Raw genomic sequence first — 16,772 nt, 5'->3', positions numbered from 1 at the left:
GCCGGCGACGATGGGTAGGTTAGGGGGATCGTGCACCGCGCCTGCGTCGTCGACCAGCCGTCCCCACCAACGTCACTCACCACCCGATTACACCGCCCTATCGTATCCCCTCGCCACCCAGTGATAATATTGATAAGGTCCTGCGTCTCTTTCGTTCACCGTGTCACCCTTGTTCCGCGTGGAATCCGATCGGACACGGATCGGGCGAAGAAAGGGGATGGCCGTTGATAATGTGAATTCCTCGGAATGAACGGAGGAAGGGGGAGGGGGAAGAAATTGTTGCTTTGATTATTGCGCTAATTAATTTGCGCTCGATCGAATAACGCTTACTGGTCGATTACTGTGGCTAGGATTTTCGGATATTTTAATATTCCGTGTAATAATATTAGATTAGGGTATTGATATAAAATAGTTTCGATATCGTACACGAAAATTAATATTACCTTTATTTAATAAATAAATTTCTTTCGTTTAGTTTTATCGAGAAAAAGGAAGAGAAAAATTATGCTGGTTTATAAAATGATATATTTTTGTATTCGTAATGTATTTAATTATATCTCTAGATCGCGTCTTGTAGAAATATTGAAAATAGTTTAATTTCTACGATTAATCTACGATGTGTAATTTGACAATTACCTTCACTTTAAAAATTTCTAAACGAATGTTTATCGTGGTTATTTATTTTATTGTATATTTTACTTTGTTGCACCTTGCCGATATATATATATAAAACTACGGACATTATCTTTTTCTGTTTAATCGTCAGTGAGCTTTGTTATAGCTCATATATGAACGCGAGGTTAATTATAAATCGTTACTAACTATCGTATCTTGACAAAATAGCTATGCAGAAATAAATTAGATATCTCAGAGAAACACTAACTTTTTTTATTTATGATCATTTTGCAAATTGTCTAGATAATTAGCGATTTGTGTATGATAAAATATAACGAAATAATAAATTTTTGAGCGAAGATCTTTATTAACGTATATATTTTTGTCGATAATGATCTTATTTAATATAGTTTTTTTTTACTATATTAACGAAACGATTATGTCAAAAATGAAAATCAATTTTCGTTGTTTGTTTAACATCGTTCAAGAAAATTCGATAAATATCGATATCATCTATCGATACTATTGTTCCAAAGACTACCATTTTGACATCTTTTGTTCAAAGGCAGAATTACAAAGAAGTCAATGTTATAACTTATAAAGGCAACAGTTGATATTGTCATCGTACTGTTTTATCGACACAGAATTGTCTTGATCAATTGTAGATATTCGATGTACGTTAATACAGATTTCAAATTTAATTCAAGATTAAAATCGAAATAATAATAAATTATATGTATTTAATTTTTAAGTAATAATTATTAATTTTATGTAAATTATAATAAATCACATACTAAGATTCATATATAATGTAAATGGAATATATATATGTTCGAATTTCCTCTTTGAAATACAAATTCAAATTCAAATATGATCATTAATTCAAATTAATATTTCAGTTTAATTAGGGAAAAAGACTTTTTCGCGATATAGAACGAAAATATTATACGATGCCATGACTTACCAATGGAATAACTTCATCCAACGATTTTTCACTCAGTTTCTCGTATCAATCACCATTTTCATCAGAAAAACACGCACACCATAAAGTAGCAACTTTTCATAATCACTAATTATCAAAAAGAAACGATTTACACTCTTTAAACTGGAATTTTCTACGATTGACGTAACTTCGTATCGATGGCGCCAAACGTGTTCACTGTCACAGTTGCGTTCGAAAATGGCGGCGCACGAAATAAGCCGAAGGAGTCGCCACTGGCGTTCGGGTATCTTCGCGAGCCGGCGACTTCGGGAAATACGGGGTCTACCAAACTCGAAGCACGGAGCCCCGCCCTGCCGCCCGCCAGAGCCGTGAAGCAGCAGTAGCAGCAACAGCAGCTCCGCTTGCTTCGTACAGTTTTTATCCATGAAAACATTCGTCTGATCGTCGTATTATTCGACTAGTAATAACTGCTCGCGGTATACGTTGTGCCCGTCTTTGTCGGTACGGTTCACGCAGTGACGGTTAACCTTAAAAAGTAGTGGCAGTCGCGGTGTTGTCGCGAGAGATAGTCTCGTAGTGAAACAGACTTGTTTCGGTCGTTAAGGCGTCGTCGCCGAGTGCATTCGCTCTGTTTCTCGACATTGTTCGAGACGGAGAGGTGTGAAAAGGAAAGTGCATAGTCATCGATGTGAGAAGTCGAGGCTAGGAAGAAGGCCCGCCGCAGCAGGAGGGAGAGAGTGAGGAGCTGTTCGTGGATACGAAAAGCTGATATATCGAGTCGGGAATTTAAGCAACCGTAGGCTCCGTTAGGGAGCTCCAGGTACGATAACAAACTTTTCTTCGCAATAACTCGTAATTCTCTATTTCGAATAAGCGTGAAAACCATTATGACGATTGGCCCTGGCTGGCCCTTCGACTTGATCGGAATAGCCAACATGGCGACCGCCTAGGCTACGCTGTCAAATTTTCCTGTTCCGTCATCGTGGTTATTTTAACATCGGTTACGTTTCCCTCGTATAGTTGGCCGTCTAATATTTCGAATGCAGAAATAACTTTAATAACTTTCTCTAATCATGAAAAATGTTGGTAATTTAGATTTCTCGACTTGTCGATGTGAGTCAGTACCGGCTCCCGCGATAATGAGATTCTTCCTGCTTAAGCCGAACTTTCCTCGTTCAAGAATTTTTCACAATATAAAAGGAATAAAAAGCTCGTTTAATAAGCAACAACAGATTATACAAGATAAATTATATCGTTATTAGAATTTTTGCTTAACTAACGATATCTGAGATTACTACAAATTTACATAGGAGATCAATACTCATTAATTTACATGGTACAAGCGTCAATATTTCATTATCTGTTAATACACGTTTTGTTTTTATTATCAAAATATTTTATGTTTTATCTATAAAATTATCACAATCTTTTTTCTTTTTTTCTTTCTATATTTAACCTTTATTTAATTTATCTTTATGTAATTGTTTATCTTTACGAATTTTTATCAATAATTCAATTTATTATTAAAAATAAAATCATTACTTGTTCTCGCTTCAATATAAAAAATATTGATAAGATGGCGCGAAACTTAATCATCGAGATATGCTAGATATTGTTGATACTTGTTTAATTGCAAAACGATACAAAAATCGCAATAAAGTGAATGTTGTGTAATGTTACATATGAAGTTTACATAACAAATAAACTAATTTTCTTCGATATTAGAAACACGAATTTACTCTTCGCAAAAACGTGAATCCGTGAGATAAAAATACCACGTTGTGTCTTTATACATCGACTACACGTGTTCTCCAAAAATATGACACTTTCATCATCCAGTATATTTTCTAATTATGATCGTAGAGTTAAACGTTCTAACGTTATAATATTTACGTTATAATTTATATATATATACATATATAACAAGAGTTAATGAAATTACAGGCACCTGTTTTTAATTCAAGCATCGCCTTGAAGCTTGTGTCGCGTTTCTAAGAATCGTGAAAGCGATATTTACGTTACCAGTCGTTTTCAAGGTGATCGATCTTAAAAGCGACTCGAACGACCAGAATCGCACGCAATATATCTTCGTTATCGTCGCGTTGTTCCTTTTCCTTCTTCTTTTTTTTTTTTTTTCTTTTTTACTTTCTTTTTTTACCATACTTTTCAGAGGTTACGTTATTTCCATCGGCAATGAGTCACATGGGAGAAATGAACGACAAAGGAAATGCAATCGGGTGGACGCGAAGACCTTGAATTATTGTCCAATAATTTTGCACTATCGTTTACTATAACATGCTCCGTTTGGAAAGAGAGCGATATCAGGTCAGGAATTTTCTTTTCAAACTTGTGAATTTCTTTCGATGTTATTCTAATTGCTTTTGTTTCTCAACCGAGGTGATAATTCTTTCATAGACTGGTATCAGTTTATCAAATTAACATTATCTCGTTACAACTGTTTGGACACGGTTTCTTTGATAAAGAAGGAACACTAATTGCTTGGATAATTTCTCGGAAGAGTGAAAGAGAGAGCAACTGTACAGGGAAACGGTTGATATTCTCTGCAAACTTTTGATTAAACGGTGTTGACTCATGTACTAACGAACTAAGGAAAAGGAAAAAAGAAAAAAAGGGACATAAGCCAGAGTACAGCAAAGGCTGCGCCGCGATTGGCCGGCCAATTGCTGCAGCAGCTATCTTAATCGTCTTTAATTGGTTCGAAATATAAAGTCGTCGCAGTCTCGAAGACAAGTGGTGTCTTTGGCTCAATTGACAGCGTTCCACTTGTGAAATACGACGTCGATAATATCTGTTATCGGTCTTTTGCACTTTCGATCGAGGAAACGTTGATTACATTCGGCTACAAATGATTCGTTTACCCGATAGATAAAAAATCGCGAGAATCGCTATGTAAATATTTATGATTGACGTCTATGCATCATGGTACCTATATATCGCGATCATTTGCCTCGAATAAAATTCCATCTGGAGAATATTACGAGTTTAATTGCTGTATTTTTCCAAAAAGATTTTATTTCCACTCTAAACAGAGATAAACTGTTTGGTGTAAACTCAACACATGGAAATAATGCTTATCTTTCGTGTCAAATCTTAATGAGATAAGGAGGCATATAAAATCCGAAATATTCTTTCAATAATTTTCAAACTCTTTCACATTTATTTGTTATTAGATGTTTTGCGTATTTTGCCGTTCAATTTGCGAGATACTTTATCAATGATCTGAGATTAAAATGAATTTACGAAATATCTCATTCGCAGAATCTTTGAAAACAAATTTTTAGTGGGTCTGTGATAGTAAAAAAAGAAAAAGGAATAAATAGTGCTTTTCGTCTAGGATTTGCTAATGGATTTATAAATAAAGCTATCTAGTAAATGCGTATTGTAAACGTAAGAATAGTAGGAGTTAGGTCAGAGCATGCATTCATAAGAACGATTAGTATTTTCAAGAAAATACTTGCTGTATGTGTTACTACATTCTAGAGAATATAAGAATATTGTCATTATTCTTTTTCTTCATTTCTTCTTATATATAAAATAATATTCGGTTATAAATATTGAAAAACAAACCGCAAGATATCTTCTATGAATAATGCATTATCAACATCGCGCCACAAGATAAGAAGTAATGAATAACATTAAACGTGTAATGTCTTAAACTTTGGAAAATAATTCTTTTTTTCTTCTTCTTCTTCTTCTTGTTTTTTTTTTTTTTTTAACGACATTCACTTTTAAATATTAAAAAATAAGTGAACGAGATGTCTCGTCGACGGATACAAAAGAATTAATGAGGATCACGTTTCGTAGGACGGTTAGTAGGTCGTCAAGTACTTAGCCAATGCGAAAGTAATGCCAATGACGTACACAACTAGCAAATTCCCTTCTTTCCTGGCACCCTCCAACCCCCTCCGACCCCACTTCATTGCGGGGTCACGTCCTGTTACACGTTCTCCTCGTCCGCCATGAATTGTTCCTTATGCACGTTTAGTGGACGAATCAATGAAAAGGGATCGAAGGAAGGGTTGCTGATTTTAAAAGCTGAGTGAAGTCGAATCAGCTCCTGAAATTCGACAATCGTTAAATTTGTTTCTGTTTTTTCATCGTATGCACTTTGTTGTGAATTAGCGAAAGGGTTCATAGATAAAGTGGAAAAGTGAGTGAGTTAGGATGTAAGAACGATTCGATTTTTTTTTCTTTTTTTTTAAGTTATAGAGTTTTCAATTGGATGCAAGGATTGAATTGAACGTCGATGATAATAACCAGATTAGAGAGGACAAACAAACCTGTTTGTCTTTACAACAGCCCAATTTCCTTTGAACTGGTCCACGAGCCTTCTGGATTCTTGGATAATCCAAACATTCAAATTCCCGCTTTACTCTCCTATCTTCTTCTGACGTCACAGTGATCCGTAAAAATAGCGAAACGATCTGTTTGCAGCCTAATTTCTTAACACATATTTGCATTTCTCGTGATACAGTTTGCATCGTGGAAATTCAATCTTTCATATTCGTATAGATATTTTTATATTCTCTTCATAATATTAGATTAGATATTTGAACCTCGTTATCGTTCAAGTTACATAAGTTTAATTAAAATACAATTTCATATTTTCAAAAAATCAATTGAATCAATTGAAGATTAAATAATATCTTTCTTTTTCATAGGAAAAACGATCAAGTTTGAACAAGTTTAAAAATATATTTATTCATGAAAATATTTTTTAGATCTTATGGAATCATGCTTGAATTAAGAGGAAAACTAAAAAGCAGAATTATACGATATCCTTAAAGAAATGAATTCATTTTCAAAATGAATTCATCAAAAATCTAATTAATCCGGGTCAAAGATGATCAACGTTAGAAATGAACGAAAAATCTTGACACGAGGAATCCCATATTCAGGTTACTTTCTGACGTCACGGTTCGCATTTTGACGTCATTCACCTGCTCCGTAGATTCTCTGCATCATATCTCTCATCCTGCTCCATCTCGTTCAATTGCTCCGTATACATTTTCTCATTTTACTATTTCAACGTCGAACCACTTTATAGTCTGTAATCTACGAGAAATATACGAATTTTTGATAGCTCGTTACTCTGCGGTTGCGTACCGACCGACAGGGATCCTCGATCGACTCAATTTTTCGCGTAAATATATCTCATCTGCTTATAAAGATCCAACTATACATACAGATTTGGGACATACAATATTTTCTCTAAGAAAAGGCATCGATCGAATCATGTAAAAAATACCCTCCATCGGGTATCTCTTCTTCGCCTTTAGAAAGTAGGGTATACTGGGGATATACGATTGAAGGTTTCAAGATTTCTTTTATTAAAGTAAATCCATAATTTACACTTTTGCTTCGTACAAAAGTGGTACGATCGACGGTACTTTAACCGTGTTGGAAAAAAGCATGTGTGGTTATAAATGGTTAGAATATAGTTTAGATATATATTACAATCATTATGAATTATACATAGGCTGGTGGTAATCGAAGTTATCTTCTATTCTTTACCTACAATAATTGATGATAATAGCGAGGATACTTTCCCTAATAATCGAACTTTCATTGTGTACGTTCGTAACAAAAGTGCATTAAACGCTTTTAATCAATATTCGATAACCATGAATTAAACGTTCCGTGATTACGTTCGATCATTGTCTACGTCTGTTCGAAGCTTTTAAGGGGAAATCGACCGTCAAAAGAAAACGAACAAGTTCCTCTTTGCGATACCCGTTTGAAGATTGATTGATAGATCGATCGGCTTGCGTCACAATTTATTTTAAACCAACGTGTTCTTTATGCACGTACTATTCTAAGACATTGTGCTAAAAATTGAGAAAAATCGCGTGAAAAATATTCCTGTTCATATTTTGAGTTTAGCACACGTGACAAAGGTCGCTGTAATTTGAGGAGGCGAATATCGTTACTTTAATCGTTCATGAGGATTCGACGAAACAATTCGTGGTCTTTGTTTTTCCGCTCTTGTTCAAATTGATAAAAAGTTTATTAACGTGACCAAAAGTCCCAGCCACTTTTGCCTGGCTGCAAGCTGATCCTCCTCGATTCTACGCGCTCGAAAAGTAGGTCATGCTGATGTGAATTACAGTCATCAGCTGTAATACCACAATATCATTCCGTAGACAGAGCCAGTTCCGCGGTAACGAAGCCTCTTTATCTAAGAATAGTTTGTAATTAATATCCTTAGTATCTATTTCATCGTAACCATTTCACACGTAACCATTCTCCTTTCTATTATAATTTCTAAATTACATAACGGAACAACTTTTATCTTCAAAAGAATAATCTAAAATTTCCTAAAAAAAGAAAATTACATACTTTCTTTCAATCTCTTTTCTTCTATGAGAAAGATACCTTTTCCATCTCGAGGACATTGACATAATCTTTAGAAGAATCTCGTGCAACGATTTACTTTCCTCTTCTTTCAAGGAAGAAACAAGTAGAGGAACACCAAGTGCAATATCGGAAATCAAATATTTTCACGACGCCTGTGTGCGATTTTGGCAGAAATGATTCTCCTCCTTCGTAGTTGAGGAACGAATAAATAAACACTGTGTTATGTGTACTGGAAATAAAGGTAGAGGCGAGCATTCATTGGAACGAACTGTTGGCAGGTGCAATGCCAACAGGCGTCCCAACGATGATCGTCGACACACGTTGCACGTTGTCGTCGTTCAGTTAGATCTTTTCGTGGCTTCTCCCATTCTTTTTCGTCCGTTGTAAAAACCGTTGGGCCGTGCCAGGGACTTGGTCGAAGTGCATGCTTGGTGTGAGGTACTTGGCAGCCTCGCGGTTGTATACAGCCGGGACGAAGCAGATGGGGAGAGAAGAGAGAGAAAGAGAGAGAGAGAGAGAGATCGTATTGGACGTTGACCCGCGTGGTTCAACTGTTGCTCCCATTCGTGCATCCGGGAACGCGTGTAGAAAGGCCTGGGGATCCCTATGATAGAAAACTCTTCTGTTAGATAGGTCTAACCAGCCTCCCCCACCGATGAGTCTGAAGAATGACAAAGCCAGACGATCCGCACGTATGCTATGGTGTAGAGAAAAATGTTGGTTACTTATTCCCTTGATAAGATTAAGAAGAATATAGGTCGAACGTGATAGACTCGAGGTTTTCTCTGTTGCATTTAACGAAGATGTTCTGGATCGTTAATTAAGCATTCTTACTGCGATCTGTTCTAGTTGCATGGGGATTATTAGAATTGTGTAACGTAGTTGCAACTTTGCGATAGTGTAGATGTGGTCTCGTTTCATATATACTGTTAAGTATTTTGTTCTATCGTTCGTAGGCAATGGTCGACACGTAATATCAACTTCTCGAAGATTAATGGAATATTATAGCACTTGGCGTACTACAAGGATCAATGATACTTCGAATACTAGATAACATTTCAAATTGCTTGCTATCTAATTTTGTTTGGCAACGATATAACGTAAAATCTTCCAAGATTTAACGTAATACGAAATGATTTAACATCTTATAATTTTCAGTACAGTATATTTTGATTAAAAAAAATCATATGATTATAAATCAAATTTAATTTTGTACAAAAAAATCATTACAATATAAATACAAACAAAAATATCAGCAAAAAATGATTAATCAAAAAAGAAAAAAAAGTTCTACTATTAGATACATAAAATAGGGAAATAAAAATATTCGTTTCTATGATTCAGCGAAATTTTCAAATAACAAACCTATATGATTTCCTGAATGCTAGCAAATGTATATTTCTTAAAATAGTTCCAGGGTTATCTGGAAGACCAAGATGACCAAATATTTAGAACATATACCTTCGATTCTGCATTTATTTTCCAAGAAACTAATCCCACGTTAATCCCTCCCTGTTCGAATCGATCACACCAAGTCTCTCCAAGGATCGTGTTAAACAGCGATTAATACGATCTCTGAACATGCTACCGCCAACGGCAACCTGTCACACGACCGACAATGGCGTCGTGGCGACGCCGGTAGTCAGTCGGTACACGGGCGCCGTGGCGCCAGCGTCGCTCATCCCTTCCCTCTGTCCGTTTCATCTGCCCAGGCGGTCTTCTCTCGAAACCACGTCCTCCCTGGGTGTGGTTCGAAACTGTGTCTCGAAGTTTGTGTCCAGTTTTCATCGTACCTCGGGTCTTCTCTTTATACGAATCTCAAGTTTTTTATCCAGCTTTCGAATCATTCAGGAAGATACACATTGAAGATACATACTCGCGTATGTACTCTTTTACCGAGCGTGCATACAACAGACGAAGAAGGATAGTGTGGGATAGCGAACGATAGAGGGAGAAGTTTAAGGGAGAAAAGGAGAGGGTGAAAGCGCGTGAGTGAAAGAGAAAGATAGACTAGTGGGGCGAGCCACGACTCTTCATCGATTCGTCGCTTCCACGGTTCTGTGAACGCGGCATGAAAAGAAAGCTAGCACCACCAATGGCCGCATTTGACCGCTTCTTGTGCGTGTGCGTACCTGTGTTCGATTCCTGCTAGAAAAGTGCTCTTTCTTCCGGTTTTCTCTTGGACGCTTCTGCTAGTTGCTAGCGTTCCATCGACGGCGCAATCTGGCGGTAGACGACGGGTTCAGAGAGGCCACCCTTTACTCTCTGCACGAACCTTCCACGCAGAGAGGTTATGTTTGTTCGGGATTCATGACGCTCTGACAGGAGTGGAAGGCGGACGGAGCGGGTGAGTGCTGCTGGATCTTATGCGTCTTTTTCGTATAATTTGGTGCATCTTGCAAAAATTTTATACATTTTTTATTAAGCTAAAGATATAGTGATTGGAAAAAATGAATTATAACAAAGAACGTTAGTCGAGTTATTTCAAAAAATTTATTAGAAGAAATTTTTTATTCTTGAAAGTTTATTAGAGGTCGAAGGAAAAGTTCATCAAGGTTTCTTTCTTTTTACGAGTTTTTCTTCCTTTTTTTTTTCTTTTTTTTTTTTCTTTTTTTCCTTTTAAACACTCAGTATTATATTTCGTTTCACGGTGTTTGCTCATGCGCCAAATGATTCCATCGGTTCCGGAAAATGAGAACACCTTGCGTTGGATCGACAACCCTTAGGTTCCCCGGGTTGTGAGACCTTTTGGAGGTGAAGGACACTCGTTGCCACGAAATTTCAATGTAGTTTAAAAAGTTAAGTTGTCGATGAGACTGCTGCTCACATTGAATGAGTGTTATGTTAAATATTGATTAAAAATCGAAGAAAATATGTTTGGTAGAAAGAAGAACAGGAAGTATGAATCCTTTTAAATTGTTTAGATTTTTCAACAAGTTAGTACATTATTTTGGTCCAGACGGTAATTGGTTCGTTAGTTAGTTAAAAATAGCACTTAAAACATGTAATACGACTCTCTTTGCGTACATGTTTCATAAAACAATTTCTTTTTCGATAGATAATAAAAAAAATATCAACATTGGATTTAGAAAAAAAAGACAAAACAATTCACATAAATTTAGAATACTATATTATCCTATTCAACAATTAAAGTTTAATGACATTCCATTAATATGGAAACAAAAAATCCACAAACAAAAAAAAACATATTGACACGAAATATGTTATGACAGAATAATCAAAATTGATTGTGTAATTCTTCTGATAATAGTGTGAAATATAAAATTAATATAAATATATCAGAATTTTACTCGGTATTACTATCCAATGTTGAAATCTTTCGATCATTATCTTAATATCTCACAACTCAAAGTTGAGTATTATTAAAATTTTTATCTTATATTCTTTTATAACAGTCAGTTATCCAAATGATTAATCTTAAACCTATTCTTATGAATCATCATTTGATCCAATAAGCTTAAGTCAATCAATTCTTTAACCTTTGAAAAACTCTTGTCTCCTAAGCTGTTTGATTTAAAGAGAAAAAAATTCTTGAGAGGCAATTACGAGCAATTTCTGTGATTCTGCTTTCAGGGGTGGCAACGGTCTCGCTAGGAGGTATCGAAGCTGGCGCGTGGGGCGGGAGAGTCAGCGGTGGTCTGGCTCTGGTTCCGGTGGTAGCGGCGGAAACGGAAGCCGCGACAGCAACAGATCAGAGAGAACGACTGGGAAAGGCTGGTGCGACCCGCTGGAGAAGGAAATTCGATCGTCTTCTATTTTCTACCTTTCCTATCATCCCTGGTGGTGGAAAATTCGAGAGCGTCTATCTGCCATCGAAGAAAGCGTCGACGGCGTGACACTGGGCCCCAATCACCTTCGAGCAAGAAGGCATACGAAATAGGATTAATCCATTCCTGAAAAATCACATTTTAGGCTTTGTTGGAGGTGTACCACCTCCTCCTCGAGAAACTCCCTTTTCCACCCTTCACGGGTAGTCACGCTTAGCGCATCATTAGACAGGCATCATGAGCAGCGAGCTCGAATCCCTACGTCAGGAATCGGACAAGCTGAAAAATGCCATTCGAGTAAGTTGATTCTCATTGAGAATAGGTAATTTATGTAGGATTTCTTTTTTTTTTTTTTTTTTTTTTAGATAATTTTTAGAAGGCGAACTTAATTTTCAGGGATAAAAGGCAATGTTACTCAATGTGTATATTCATGTCCAAGCTTACAAGATGAATGAAAATTATTTTAGCAGATAGTTTCGTTTAAATCATAAAGTATTTGAAGAATAATTTTAAGTATATAATTGTTACAAAATATATATATATAAATGAATTATTTATATAGCTGTTCACAATTAATTCGTTTCATGGTATTAACTAAGCACTATGGAATTTCATATCGCGACTGTTTCCTGTCAATAAATTATCTGTAAACCGTAAGAGATAGTATTCTCGTGATAATATTAGGCGGTGAGTCTCGTTTTAATTTCGATATTTAATATCTTATATAATTAGAGATTTCTATTGATTCCAATAATCTCTTAACTATGGGCTACGTAAGCTAATTAAAATTGTAACATTTTGTATATTCTCCTTCTTTGCCGGCAATTTCCAAAACATCGAGGACAAAGCAACAGTTCTACATGCAACAGCGGTACATTGTCTTAATAGAAAAAAAGTCTAGGGCGTCTCTCAACTCGAAGTGCACTTGGCATTAAACAACCGACCCTTATTCTCTCCCTAACGAGCCAGTAATTTTTTATTTTTTATTTTTTATTTTATCCGATCCCAGAGGATTGAAAAATCACAAACTATTGTTTATTAAAACAATACTCCTTTCTTATTATTTTACTCTTCAATTATATTTCTAATTTCTTTTAAATTTTAAAAATCAATATTCGATATTACTTAGAGCATCTATAAAGAACAGTGTAAGATCTTTATTTGCTCGAAATTTGATCAAAATTGAACCACACGATAATCATGTGTAATTTTGACATATAAAATCGAAAAATATTCTTGTATATTCCATTCATACTATCAATTACATTATATAGATTTTCATTTTAAGAAGCAAGAAAAAAAAACCTATTTTCAGAATCATATAATTTCCTAAAAATCATTCATATTTTTTTTTTTTAATATCAACTCTTCGATCATCGTATGATCATTGTCGATGAGAGATGATCTATAAAGATGATCTATAAATTGATTCGATTCTTACCATTTAGAAAATACTTGTCGATGACAATCGGTGAATTCTTTACTACCTATATGGTGGTGGAAACATGAAACTCATTGTCAGAGGTGGTAGTGATGTAGCGTGTGGTGGTGGTAGGGCGCGGCATAACCGTCGCTTCACTCTGATCAATACGCCACCGTTCCTTCTCTCTCTTGCTCGATCTATCTCTCTCTTTTTCTCTCTTACCCGTTTACTCACGTTCTATCTTGTTCCTCCTCACCACCTGTTTCTCTCTTTCACCCTTCTTCGTGCGTGCGTGAAATTACACGCATCGTCAGGCGTGCACGGTAATACGCGACCGTAATACGTAGAATGTACGTTCTTAAATACCCTGTAACAGTATTTCCATAATTTATACATGCCTCTTCTTTCATGCTCGTTTAATTGAACAGTCGAGAATAATTCGATGCGAATACTGGAAATAGTACCAAAAAATGATCATTTTCATTATGTCAGCGCAAAACAATGTTAATTAGGATCCTTAAAGCGACCCGTAAATGCTTCTACTGTTAAGCGCATCATTGCATTCTGAGTCATCTGAACAGTCTGAAGAGCATTTAAAATCTAGAATCCGTTTGCAAATTGTGCATTCGTTTTTGAAATTTATCAGAATTTTTTAAATTAGTTCGTTAGCGCGTTTAATTGCGACATTTGACGTTTTGTTTTCAATTGGGTTTGAACAAAATTTGTTGATGTAAGGCCAATTAAATGATTCTTTATTTAAAATACATTCACTTAATAATGTTTTGGAAGTAATTAATTTTTTTTTTTTTTTTTTTGCTGAATTGAAATTTATCGAGCCAATCTTTTATATATATTTTTTTATATCTGTTTTTCAGGATGCCAGGAAAGCAGCTTGCGATACGACGTTGGTTCAAGCCACGTCGGGCATGGAGCCTATCGGCCGGATACAAATGCGTACGAGACGCACACTTCGTGGTCACTTAGCCAAGATTTATGCCATGCACTGGGGCAGTGACTCAAGGTATCTATGGATTTTTTTGATTTTAAATATATTTCTTATCTGTTTAAAGTGAAAGAAAAATATTCATACATACTTTTTTTTCATCGAATTGACAGAAACTTAGTGTCAGCGTCGCAAGATGGAAAATTGATCGTTTGGGACAGTTATACCACCAACAAAGTTCATGCAATCCCTTTACGCTCCTCATGGGTGATGACCTGTGCGTACGCACCATCAGGTAGTTTCGTAGCTTGCGGTGGGCTGGATAACATTTGTTCCATCTATAGTCTAAAAACTAGGGAAGGAAATGTAAGAGTTAGCAGAGAACTCCCAGGTCACACTGGGTACTTGTCTTGCTGTCGATTTTATGACGACAACCAAATTGTCACTAGTTCTGGCGATATGACTTGGTAAGCAACATTTATTTTTATTATATTTATAATTTTTATCTAATCGTTTTTGATCTAAACCGTTTCTAATTGGCACTTATTTGCATAACAATTCCGCTGAACATGGATTTATATTTTATTTCGTTTAGGGAGATGATTTAAAAATGAATATAAAATAAAAAGATGTCCCAGCCTTTTCCATCCTTTCCCTTATTGTTTCCAGTTTTCATCCTTTGATCGGTAATTATATAGCGTGTAAAAGTATGTGGACTGTGTCAAAATATTATGTCTCTTCTTTTTGATCAGTGCCCTGTGGGATATAGAAACTGGTCAACAATGTACCTCGTTTATTGGACACACGGGTGATGTTATGTCCCTGTCCTTGGCTCCCGACACACGCACATTCGTATCTGGTGCGTGTGATGCTAGTGCAAAGTTGTGGGACATTCGTGAAGGAACTTGCAAACAAACTTTTCCAGGCCATGAGAGCGACATAAACGCTGTTACGGTAAATTTTATTCTTTTTTAAATATCAATTTTCTAGATAAATTTTCTTTCTGCGTATAGAATTCGGCACAGTAGTCGTTCACACGATAAAGGAAAATCAGAGATTTTAATGGAGAATTTCATTTTATCAATTCAGTTCTTCCCGAATGGATACGCTTTCGCGACGGGTTCAGATGATGCAACGTGCAGACTTTTCGATATTAGGGCAGATCAAGAACTGGCGATGTACAGTCACGACAATATTATCTGCGGTATCACTAGCGTAGCGTTCAGCAAGAGCGGTAGATTATTGCTGGCCGGCTACGACGATTTTAATTGCAACGTTTGGGATTCCATGAAGGCTGAACGAGCCGGTACGTTGTTTTCGTTTAATTTCAAAAATTATCTTTAGAAGAGAAGAGAAACGTTATTTTAAGCCCTTCTCTTTTATTTTCATCTCTATTTTTCTCTTTTTAATTAACACAAGAAATGGCACTAATTAAAATTATTTCAACTTGGCAGTATTTTTATTTGAAATTATCGATGAATAAAGTATTGCTTACGTTCATCATATAGAAAAATACAGCAAAAAAGTGAAATGCTTCCTTTTATTTTACAGGAATTCTTGCCGGTCACGATAATCGTGTGTCTTGCCTCGGCGTTACGGAGGATGGTATGGCAGTAGGGACGGGCTCATGGGACTCATTTTTGCGTATTTGGAACTAACTTGGGGTTAATCCCAAGACGTTCCTCCACAGAACCAACTACAGCCAATCAGCATACAGTATAAGCATCAAGTACCACCACTTGGCCACCGAAGTCGGCGTGTCCGTGTCCTCAACGGAGGCGAATTATTCGCCCGGTTCACCGGAGTTGACGTTGATCAGAAAATTTGGACATCCGTTAGACAACAACAGTAAAAAGACCCACGGCAGTAGCAGCAGCAGCGGCAGCGAATTTAAGAACGTTTTGGGTTGTGGTGGTAAAAAGGACTACCGGAAACGCGTCGTCGATTTAACCTGGCGACGTGGCAAAGTCGGCGATAAAATCACTCATGAATATCAGCGCTTCTAGTATATGGATATACCGTTTGTTCGATATATTCGAACGTACGACTGATGATGATGATGATGATGATGATGATGATCGAGAAAGAAGCGTGGTGAAAGGAAGAACGACAGAACGGAGAGCAGCACCAAGGCTGACAGCCATATCTCTCCGATGTCGTGCGCGTTGCTTCCTTTTTCTCCTCCCCTTTCTCAAGGACTATTTGGCAACTTCGAAGAGTACGTGCTGTTGATATATACATATATATATATATATATATATATATATATATATATATATATATATATATACATATATACATATATATATATATATATCTTGATAGCATCTTCTCGAAGATCTTCCCGAATTCGAAGGTTGAAATAAGAATCGATTCCCGACACTCCTCATCCGAGGTCTACGTCGCTGGAAGCGTTTTATTATTATGAATAAGAAAAAAAAAAAAAAAAAAAAAAAAGCAAAAAGAAAAAAGGTTCCGAGCGTTCACTGCCGATGAAGCGCCGACATGGCTGCTCCGGCGGTTGATTTTACATTTTTTTTCGACACGCACGAAGCAAGTCGTACCAGGCGAGAAACACGATGTGGAAAAAGAAGGAAAAATGGTCGCTCGTGCACGGCATAAAAGTAAACATGATCGTGAAAACTATATATATATATACATATATATATTATATATATACGT

General features: G+C 36.2%; 1 protein-coding gene across 2 annotated transcripts; it reads left to right on the top strand.

Annotated features, from left to right (window-relative positions):
• Positions 1–1,832: 1,832 nt before the first annotated feature.
• Gbeta13F (guanine nucleotide-binding protein subunit beta-1) lies at positions 1,833–16,446 on the top strand. Of its 2 annotated transcripts, none has more exons than XM_086908949.1 (7): positions 1,833–2,378; positions 11,531–12,021; positions 14,023–14,168; positions 14,264–14,557; positions 14,843–15,044; positions 15,180–15,396; positions 15,642–16,446. In XM_086908949.1, the coding sequence occupies exons 2-7, from the start codon at positions 11,962–11,964 to the stop codon at positions 15,746–15,748; spliced, it is 1,026 nt and encodes a 341-aa protein (XP_086765075.1). In that variant the 5' UTR covers positions 1,833–2,378; positions 11,531–11,961; the 3' UTR covers positions 15,749–16,446. The 2 variants fall into 2 exon arrangements, with proteins under 2 accessions (XP_086765075.1, XP_086765076.1); XM_086908950.1 differs by lacking the exon at positions 1,833–2,378 and adding an exon at positions 9,581–10,283 and having other exon boundaries at positions 15,642–16,355.
• The last annotated feature ends 326 nt before the right edge of the window (positions 16,447–16,772 follow it).

The sequence above is a fragment of the Apis florea genome, unplaced genomic scaffold (genome assembly GCF_048593485.1).
Source record: "Apis florea isolate Af1SG1 unplaced genomic scaffold, ASM4859348v1 contig_3081_pilon, whole genome shotgun sequence".
In the NCBI taxonomy this organism is placed as follows: Eukaryota; Metazoa; Arthropoda; class Insecta; order Hymenoptera; family Apidae; genus Apis; species Apis florea.
Note: the sequence above shows the minus strand (reverse complement) of the source record. Positions and strands in the feature narration are given on the sequence as shown.